At 30.6% G+C, this 11,105-nt stretch overlaps 1 protein-coding gene across 1 annotated transcript; it reads left to right on the top strand.

Annotated features, from left to right (window-relative positions):
• The first annotated feature begins 7,099 nt into the window (after window positions 1–7,099).
• Window positions 7,100–10,786, top strand: LOC111807118 (selenium-binding protein 2-like). The gene is made up of 7 exons (XM_023692696.1): window positions 7,100–7,293; window positions 7,639–7,834; window positions 8,226–8,453; window positions 8,739–8,970; window positions 9,073–9,180; window positions 9,299–9,571; window positions 10,345–10,786. Exons 1-7 carry the CDS (start codon window positions 7,167–7,169, stop codon window positions 10,624–10,626), a joined length of 1,446 nt encoding a protein of 481 aa, XP_023548464.1. The 5' UTR covers window positions 7,100–7,166; the 3' UTR covers window positions 10,627–10,786.
• The last annotated feature ends 319 nt before the right edge of the window (window positions 10,787–11,105 follow it).

The raw sequence follows: 11,105 nt of genomic DNA, 5'->3' as shown, positions 1-11,105 counted from the left end.
TTAATTAAATTCTTAATTTTTCATAAATATTCTCGAGATTTCATTTTAAAATCAACCATATATAATTTTTCACATTTGTATAAAATTATTTAAATATATAAATTAACGTAATATTAGAAAAAAAATATTAAATTCAAAAAATAAATAGTGAATTTTCATTGAATTCTTATTGTTTTTTTTTTTTTTAATTTTATTTTCTCGACATATTTAGGGAGATTTCTTTTTAAATTACTAAATTCATTTAAGTAATTTAAATAAATGCTTTTTATTTATGTTTTTTTTAATAAAAAAACACTAAATTAAAATTGGTCAACAAAAAGTATTTTTTTTAATTATTAAAAAACAATAACAATAGATGACGTGTCTTAAAATAAATAAAGTCATCAACAACAACTCATCTCGATTGTGTCACGTGTCAGTCCCTGGACAATTGTATTTAATAATCTAAATAATTAGTAGCTTTTAGAGTCATAAATGTCTAAAATATACTTCAATTCTTTACACGTGGTTCACGCATATGCATATGGACTCACTAAACAAACTCATTAACCGACTCTTTAGGCTAGATTATGCACTAGTGCACAGTCATGTTATCGTAATCAACTGAAAGGAAAGGAACGCAAATAACATCGTGATGTACGCGTCTATACATAACTTTTCATTAGTCATCGGCTACGTGAGCTTGTGCTAGCCCATAATCAGACCTAGCGGGTACGTAAGCAAGCCCACCCAGTGATTCTACGAACACGTGCACGAACAACATATATAGAAGTACTATGCATCCAACCATACCTAGAAGCGAACAGTAAAATTCAAGGCTAGTCATAAATTAAGGTCTCGAAGGTCTTTTTGTATATTTTATGTTTTTTTTCTTTTCATTTCACAACTTTAGCAGTGCGGTCATTTACTGAGTATTTTTAAACACTCGTTCTTTTTCTAATAAAGAGAAAGGACCTCTAATCCATAGACGACTTATATTATGGAAACTATGACATTCATTTATACCGTTTTTCCACGTTGAATAATTTTTTCTGATATTTTTAAAACGACATATTAAGTTATTTGATTCATGATTTTTAAGACAGATCTAATTTGAATTTAGATTTACACAGATTGAATTCATCAAATCTTATATTAAAAATAAAACTATTTTTTAATTTGAAAAAGTGACCTTATGAAAATGAAATAAATGGAATGACACTTTAACTTTTATTAATTTGATACATTTTACGATTTTCTATTAAATTTTAAATTATATAAAATAATTTTTTTTTAATTTTTAAAAATTCTAAAATATTATTAAGGTTATATTTAATAATATAAAGTATACCGAATATATATTTACCAATAATATTATAGTGATGAACAAACCGTATAAATTATATATTCATAAATGATTAAATTTATCGAGTATAAACTTTTATTACGAACTATCCCATTTTGATCAATAATAGCCGACACACAGGTCCAATAATAAAAACATGGATGAAAAAACAGGATTTGAAAAAGTAGAAACCACTTTTGCAACTTTTGAGTGTCGATATTCTTATCGGTCTCTTTTAAATAAAAAATCAAATGAATTTTGTGGATTAATTTAATTATTAATTTATAATTTTAAGTGATAGAACTATAAATCAAATTTAAAATTTTTTAAAATAAAAACATAACCATTTTCCTTTAAAATGATAAAAGTAAATATATGATAATGACGTCATTAAAAATAAATAAATAAATAAATAACAGAAAGAATTCTATATTTTGATCAAACTTTATTTGATGTGTAAAGGCAATTAGATAAGTGCTTGAATTTGTGACGTGGCAGTCCAATCATGAGAAGGATTCCATTTAATAATCTAATTAATTATGTTTAAAAAAAAACTAATTTCCCTTTTGAGTTTTTTTCGATGTTTATTTGTTTTTATTTTATTTTATTCTTTGTCTACGTATCTACGAATAATTATTTTTTTATTTTTCTCGAGAAGGTTTCAACTCTCGAGTTAGTATATTTGAAGGAAAAGAAGGCAAATAGATTCATCGTTAAGTTGAAGATTGACGTTTGGGGCTTTTGTAGCTGCCCACATGCATACAAATTAAGTCATCGCTCTACCGATAGTAGAGTGGATAAATAAAGTTATAGGAGGACATAAAGGCACCGCGCTAAGCTAGGCTCCTCGTTTGATTAGAAGAGGAAGTTCGATCTGGTGGACCCAAGCTTAAAAAGATCCTAGCTTGGTCGTGGCTGCCTAAATAAGTTACTAGATAATAGATAGTTGCAACGACATTGTTAGGCACTGGGTGGGATAAACTATGGTAATAAGAAATCAACCCAAGGAAAAGTTCCGATAGCAAATGATAAGGAATCACTAAAAGTGCATACGGGCAAGAACGCTTTTTAGCTTGAATGATTCTAAACGACGTATAATTGCAAAGAAACTTAGCAAAAACAAAAATGCTCTTTTTACTGTATTTTCCAACTCTACTTTACTAGGATAACATACATGGTTTTGAATAATATTGTATAATAACCCAAAATCAATATCTGGAAAATAATGTTAAAGGGTATTAAACCCCGCAAGAGAAAATAGAATATCTGGAAAATGTTAATGGGTATTAAATGGGTTGTATGAAAATAATACTGTAACAAGTATATATAAATATTTCAAGATTTAACTTATGCAAAGACTCTAACGTTCACATGAAGTATAACACATGGATCAATATAAATTAGAGAAATAATTTTGTAGAAGTTCAAACTTGAAACTGATGTCTGGGCTCACATAGGTTGAAACTAACATCAGCCTGAGCTAATCAGGTAAGTGACCTTACTATCGGCATGGTTATATTTGATGTTGACACGTGCCCCGTGGTTCTGCACGTGTCATATATATTGATATGTATGAATTGTCTGTGCATTGATATGCTTCTTATATGTTATGTATATGTTATAATATGTGAATTGTATGATAATAATTACGGTACGATGTGTTCAAGGATATGTTTGAGATAGGATACGGGAAGGATGCACAAAACGAAATGTAACGATAGGAGTAAGATACGTTCATGAAACGTTAAAGTTATGTTACATACCGAAGTGCTATGGATAGGAGAGATTGATGAAAGAATATGGTTAGGATATGAGTAGAAAGGGATAGGTTTGTGATAGATTGATAGAACGATAGCGTTAGTATACGTTATTGTGATGATATGATTAAGGTACGTTCACGTACTGATATGACTGTGATAAGTATAAGAACTGATAAGTTAGGGAACGATATGACCACGAAGTGTTTACGATATAACATGTTTATGATACGATATATTATGATGTAATATGTTATGTTTAGATTGTTTTATGTGACAATTAAGGTATTTGTTGTATGAATTGCACGTTATGAAATGACATGTTAAAAGCATGGAGTGTTATGTTATATTTTCTAAATTGTATGTATACAAAATGTTATAAATGATATGATATCACGATAAATGAAATGAAATATAACCCCATTAGAATTATACATTACATGAGAGTTGAAAAATGAGAAAAGATGTTATATGAATGTAGGACGATAACGGGGTTATATTTAATAATGTCAAAAATGGAAAAATATTGAGAACTCATGCATTATTTTCATCACGATGGGCAGGGGTGCGATCATTTTGTTTTACATAATGTTGCCGTGGCGGTTACTAGTTCTAATGGGTGTGTGTAGAGTATATGATACACATCCAAGTTACCCGTTAGGACAATACCGTAGGAAAATAGATTGAAAGGATAGGTCATTGCATCTGGGATCCTCATAATGGGGTCATTATTGAGTATTTCTTTACATTTAACCCCTAACAGTCGGGTCATTGCAGAGTATTTCTTTACATTTAACCCCCCAACAGTGGGGTATTACTGAGTATTTCTTTACATTTAACCCCTAATAATGGGTCGTATTTCTTTACATTTAACCCCCAAAGTGGGGTTATAAATTAAGTCTTAGTGACAAAGTACATTATCTATCATTGGCCATCGTATTTGGGTATTTTTCAGTTAGCGTTCTCACATTTGCTCATTTCTTGTTAGATGAACACGACTCTCCACAATGGTATGATATTGTCCATTTTGAATATAATCTCTCATGATTTTGCTTTATATTTCTCCCAAAAGGCCTCGTACTAATAGAGATAGCATTCCTGGGTTATAAATCTTTCTAGTGTTTTAATAAAATAAAATTAAAAAAAAAAAATCTTCTATCTATAATTAAGATCAACCTCATCATTTCCGGATTTTTTTATTATTTTTTATAATTTTTTATAATTTATCCTTTTATTTTGGATTATCACGCAATATTTATTAAAAGAAAAATATTATGGATATATATCACCAACCAAATTTGGATCTCTATTATTATTATTATTACTAATATTATTATGTTACTTTTCAAAAAAGAAATTGACTTTCTTTCCTTCACTAAATAATCACATCCATTAAATTTAATTAATTCTTTACTTTATATACAAACTATTTAATAATCTTTATTAAAATCTATATAATTTTTTGTTCGTATTATTTAAGATTTAGAATAGAAAAAAATAAAATAAAAAAGAATGGAGAATAAAATTAATTATAATTTTTTTTATTTCTTTTGTATTAATGTGTAAATAAAAAATTAAATAAATAAAATGTCTTAATAAACTCAATAATATTACCAACATAATTTTTAAAAATTAAAATATAACCTTATTAATATCGAAAATTAGAGATTTGTGATGTGGTGGATTTTATATTTTATTAATAAAGTGATTGAGTTTCAATTATTAATTAATTAATTAATAGGAAGATTGTATATTTTAAGTCTATTAATTAATTAATTAATTATTAATTATATCCTTCCCAGGATTAGACTGCCACGTGATGAATTAAACCTCAAAGTCTGATTGCCTTTATTAATGGTCGCAACCTCATCATCTGATATAGCGATGTGGGAAGAAATTATTAAATAATAAAATAATAATAGGATTGTTCTTTACGACTTTTATTTATTTTGGATCACGGAGTTATCTTTCTCGATAATATATAATAATAATAATAATAATAATAATAATACGTTAAAAAATCATTTAAAAAAACCACCGCCGCATCCTCACAGACTGACACGAGTCATTCCATGATGTTGATGTCACCCAATATAAAGTTACTCCATTCAAACACACTTCTATAATTGAGCTGCCAAAAACGACAGTACACCTTGTTGATATAATTTTTTTTTCAAACTTCCCCTTTATTTCTTGTTGATGTGCGATTATCACTGTCATTCACTGTTGTTTTGGCAAAATTTGAGACTTGAAACGGTGTAATCGTAACTTAGAATAAAAATTTATATTACCACATTGTTTAGGTCATTACCATAGCGTTCAAGGTCCAAATTTAAAGGGTAGTTTTGAAACTTCTATAAAGAGTCAAGGGTAACGTTGGAATTTTCAAAAAAGTTATAGTATTTTTAAAATAATGACAAGATTGAAGGGTATTTTTTTTAGGTATAATTTAGCCTTATTTAATCGTTAAACTAATAAAAATAACCCTAAAGTTTCTATTTTATCTAAAAAAAATATTTCTCCACTTTTAAAAAGTTTAATAATATCCTTAATTTTTCTAGGAAAAGAAAACTATTAATGTTTTATTTAGTTTTAACATTTAATTTTTTTTTTATGAATACTAGGTTTAAAAAATATCCATAAGATTTTAAAAATAACATTAACATTCTTTACCTTTATAAAAAAAAAAAAATCTTACCGTCAATATTACTTATCAAAATTAAATGTTTTAATATTATTTATCAAATTTAATAAATAAAAAAAAAAAAAAAAAANTATATATATATATATATATATATATATATATTTATTTATTTATTTGTCTAAATCAAAAAATAAAAAGAAGAAAAAAACAATTTAAACTGATGAACCATCCAAAAAAGAAAAGGAAAATGCCAAAAATTGTAAGAACAGGGTAAGAAAATTCCACGTTATTATTTCCAAGAAATCGACAGCTCACACGCACGAATTTAGACACGTGTGGATGAGTTCAACCGTCGGATAATATTCAAATAAATTAATTTTAGGGCAAAATTATTGGATGTTTTTTTTTTTGTAAAATTATTTTTCAAAATTTAGAAATTAAAAGGATATGCTTTGGAACTACAAAAATAAAACAGATATCAATTTGAAGAAAAAAAAACAGTATTTTAGTAATAAAAAAAAAAAAAAAAAAGGAAACATCGAATTGNCCCTCCTGGACATATTTGGTTACTGCCATTTTTTGACATGCATATGGACCCAATATGTAATTTTATTCCAAATAAAATCTTAGCAAGAATATTAAATTCTAACCAATAATTACTTTATATATTAAAAAAAAACCAATATGTCCCTGAATATTTTTTTAATTATAAAACATATCTTCCATTTTTAATTTTTTTTTTCAAATTTAAAATATTTTCTATGAACAAATACATATTAACATTTTTATTTAAATATAAAATTACTTGTATATTTTAATTTAATTATATTTAATTATATTTGGAATAAGTTCAATTTTGGTGGGCATGCTTTATTTTTATCTTAAATTTGACTACTTTTAGTTTTTGCTTTTTTTTAGGAAGCATTTAATTATTTAATTTAAAAAGAAAAAATTGATATTTAAATGGAATAAAAAGAAATGTAATATCAAGATTTTCTTAGAAACCCATTTTCATAACCTATTTGATAATAATTTTAGATATTTTTGTTATATACTATTTTAGATTAATTATTATATGATATTTCCTTCAAATAAAAATGTTACTATATTCATATAACATTTCATTAATAGATTATTAAATTCACTGTTTAATATTATTTTTATGTTTTTGTTTCAAATATTATCTTACACTTATTTATTATTATTTTTTTTTTAGATTTCTCCATTTCAGATTTATTTTATTTTTTAAAAAATATAAATTATTCTCAAAATATTGTTAATTTATTCTTAACTATTTTTTTCTAATAATAATATTTAAATAAATAAAGAAAAGCTGTCGTTATTTATAGTGTCCGTTGTGAAGTCTGTGAAATTGCTATTTTATTTGCTATCCATATTTATCTGTGGTAAGAAAGCGATCGATTCTTGAAGGGAAGGAGCTATGGCGGATGAAGCAAGGAACGGGAATGGCCATGCCTGTTGCCGCCATGGACCGGGCTACGCCACTCCTCTCGAAGCCATGTTCGGTCCTCGAGAGACTTTGATCTACGTCACCGCCGTTTACACCGGTAACGTTCATCACCACCACCACTGGACTATCTTCATCTTTTTTTTTTTTTTTTTTTTTTTTTTTTTTTTTTTTTTTTTTTTTTTTTTTTNTTTATCGACAGTTTGATGGAGCTTTGGGAGTGTGTTTCGCCGATTTTGTAGCTTGATTTTGTTTCTTGATGTGTTTATGCAAAATGAGTTAGAGTTGATTCTGGATGAACTGTTTGATATCTGTTTGAGAAATTGTTTGAGTTGTACGAGAGGGAGAGAGATTAGAGAGATAGGAGAACTTTAGTGTTGGATTTTACTTGGATTAATGGTGGAACTATTTTGGATGTTTGTTCTGAATTGTTGTTTGTAAACAGGGACTGGGAGAAACAAGCCTGACTATCTGGCGACGGTGGATGTTGATCCTAATTCTCCTAATTATTCTAAAGTTATCCATCGATTACCTGTACCGTATCTTGGGGATGAATTGCATCATTCTGGGTGGAACTCTTGTAGCTCTTGTCATGGAGATCCTACTGCAGATCGCCGCTATTTGATCCTTCCGTCGCTTGTGTAAGATATCGAAGTTTTCTTTTGAACTTTAAAACGATTTCTCCTTTTATTTACAGACAATTTCTAGAAATTTTGAGACTGTCAAGTGTTTTTAACGAACAAGGATCTTCTAAACTGCTTTATCGCTTGAGTGCATGTGAACTTATTCTGTTTTTCTCATCAAACGTCCAAGTTCACGAGTGATTTTTGGATTGGCCTGGTCTGGGATATACTAGGAATTAGAAATTAAAGCGAGTGAAGAATCCAATTCTACTCTTCAACAACAGTTTAAATGTAATAGCATTTGTCTAGATGGTTTAATTTTCAACGAAGAGTAACTGGGAAGTTCATGATTTCAAAGATTGGCATCAGGTGTTTGTGTAAATTCATTGTTGGTTCTGTTCACTTGCAGATCGGGTCGCATATATGTGATTGACACGAAATCAAATCCCAGCGCTCCATCTTTGCACAAGGTTGTTGAACCTGAAGACATCATACAGAAAACTGGATTAGCTTTCCCTCACACGTCTCACTGCCTTGCTTCTGGTGATATAATGGTGTCATGTTTGGGAGACAAAGATGGAAACGCAGCAGGAAGTGGGTTCCTTCTTCTCGATTCAGAATTTAATGTTAAGGGAAGGTACTTGATATTTTGCTTATCCACAAAGAAATAGCTCTTTTTTGTTGAACCCTTTTTGTGGCTTGATTGATATATTGATGAGCCAATGATTTTCTTTCTTCTGTGTTTCACAATATGGTTAATCTACATGTTAATTTGTAAGTGCGGATAATGAAGATTTTAGGCATTGATGAATTCGAGGATTTCAGGCAACATATTTGATATTGGATCCACTTTGCCATTGCATTTTGGTTCAGTTTGCATAGCGTTTCTTGATCAATTTTTGCTTCACCAATTATAAACCAGGTGGGAAAAACCAGGGAATAGTCCCCTATTTGGATATGACTTTTGGTACCAACCACGGCACAAGACAATGGTTAGCTCATCATGGGGTGCTCCTTCTGCTTTCACAAAAGGTTTCAACCTTCAACACGTTGCCGATGGTCTGTACGGGAAACATCTTCATGTGTATAGTTGGCCCGATGGTGAGCTGAAACAAACATTGGATCTTGGAGACACTGGCCTTATACCCTTGGAAGTGAGTTTGTAATAACCTCTTAGATGCAGCCTCCTTTCTTACTGCTTATAACATTTTTCATTTGTCACTAATTGCTGTTGTGTGTGCCTATGTTTACACCAGACAAGATTCCTGCACGATCCTTCCAAAGATACAGGTTATGTTGGTTGTGCATTAACAAGTAATTTGGTGCGTTTTTACAAGAACCAAGACGATTCGTGGAGTCACGAGGTTTGGACAAAAATGAATTCCGGACCCATCTTTGTGCTTGTTCTACTTAGTTATATTCAAATATCTTCCAACTTCTAGACGACTCTGTTTGATGATTGTTTGGTTTTTACCTGTTCAGGTCTCCATTTCAGTAAAACCATTAAAGGTTCAAAATTGGATACTTCCTGAAATGCCAGGTCTCATTACTGATTTTCTCATCTCTCTTGATGATCGCTTTGTGTACTTTGTGAACTGGCTGCATGGAGATGTGAGACAGTATAACATTGAGGACCCTAAAAGTCCCAAGTTAGTGGGTCAAGTGTGGGTTGGTGGACTGATTCAAAAGGGAAATCCTGTGGTAGCTGAGGCAGAAGATGGAACAATATTCCAGTTTGATGTCCCTCAAATCCAGGTCTGCATTTCTACTATCAACTTATCGGTCTTTATAATTTTGAATATTATGACCAAACTTCGATCCTTCGACTTACTAACTGCTTTAGTGTTTGGGAAAATGCTAAATGAGTAAACCCACCGTTTCTTGTTAACTTAAGCTGTAACAGCCTAAGCTCACCGTTAGCAAATATTGTCCTCTTTGAGCTTTTCCTTTCGAGCTTTCTCTCAAGGTTTTTAAAATGCGTCTGCTAGAGAGAGGTTTCCACACCCTTACAAAGAATGTTTCTTTTCCGTCTCCAATCAATCTGGGATCTCACAATCCACCTCCCTCGAGGTCCAACGTCCTCGCTGGTACTCGTTCCTCTCAGCGTCCGTGGGATCTCACATAAGCTTTTCAATCCGACGAAAACTGAACACAATAAAATATCAAATTTCTTCTCATTACCATGTTAGTAGAGCACATGTGGGTTTCAAAAATCAAAGTAATACCCGAGTCTAAACTCGTTTTATGCATAAACTTCTACTCTAAACTCGTTTTATGCCTAAACTTCTACTCTAAACTCGTTTTATGCGTAAACTTCTACTCACTCTTAGACATGATCTGTGCCATGTCTGATTGAGACGGAAGGTGTTGTTAGTGTTCTTATGATTCATTGTGGGACATCACAAATAGACAAGTAGCTCGGTCCTTAAGACAACTAACGTTGGACGAAGTAGAGCTCATACATAGGACACTTGACATAGACAATTTGTAAGAGTTGTTGATATCTTGTAGCTTCCTTGGAATTTCAGGGACACCGTTTGAGAGGGGGACCTCAAATGATACAATTAAGTTTGGATGGGAAACGTCTTTATGTGACAAATTCCCTTTTCAGCCCATGGGATCGTCAGTTCTATCCTGAAATGGTGCAGAAAGGTTCCCATATGCTGCAGATTGATGTCGATACACACAAAGGTGGGCTCGCTGTTAACCCGAATTTCTTCGTGGACTTCGCGACCGAGCCCGATGGGCCTTCCTTGGCCCATGAGATGAGATATCCTGGAGGTGATTGCACTTCAGACATATGGATTTAACTTGAAGCCATGTCTGTTTAAGAAATTTCTCAATGACCAAAAACTTTGTGCTGGTAGTAGTGTTTCATAATATGGTCATAGTAGTGTTTCATAATATGACTGTAGCAGTCTTTCTATTAGTGATATTAATAAAATGTTGATGATGGAGTCTATATGCCTATATATTTCATATATTTTTAGGGGAACACGACTCTCCACAATAGTATGATATTGTCCCACTTTGAGTATAAGCTCTCGTGGTTTTGCTTTGGGTTTCCCCAAAAGGGTTCATACCAATACCAATGGAGAGAGTATTCCTTCGTTGTAAACCCATGATCATTCCCTAAGTTAGCCGACGTGGGACTTTCATCATCCAACAAAGTGAACTATTTTAGTAGTCCCTAAGTTAGCCGATATGAGACTTTCATCATCCAACAAAGTGAACTATTTTAGTAGACAATCGAAAAACATAAATTTGAAATCAAGGGTTTTAATAAAAC

This window comes from Cucurbita pepo, chromosome LG12 (assembly GCF_002806865.2).
Source record: "Cucurbita pepo subsp. pepo cultivar mu-cu-16 chromosome LG12, ASM280686v2, whole genome shotgun sequence".
Classification (NCBI taxonomy): Eukaryota; Viridiplantae; Streptophyta; class Magnoliopsida; order Cucurbitales; family Cucurbitaceae; genus Cucurbita; species Cucurbita pepo.
Note: the sequence above shows the minus strand (reverse complement) of the source record. Positions and strands in the feature narration are given on the sequence as shown.

Coding starts and splice junctions, on each gene's coding strand:
- LOC111807118 (XM_023692696.1), top strand. CDS start 7,167: ATGGCGGATGAAGCAAGGAACGGGAATGGCCATGCCTGTTGCCGCCAT. Junction 7,835..8,225: donor TTGATCCTTCCGTCGCTTGT/GTAAGATATCGA, acceptor GTTCACTTGCAG/ATCGGGTCGCATATATGTGA. Junction 9,572..10,344: donor TTGATGTCCCTCAAATCCAG/GTCTGCATTTCT, acceptor TTGGAATTTCAG/GGACACCGTTTGAGAGGGGG.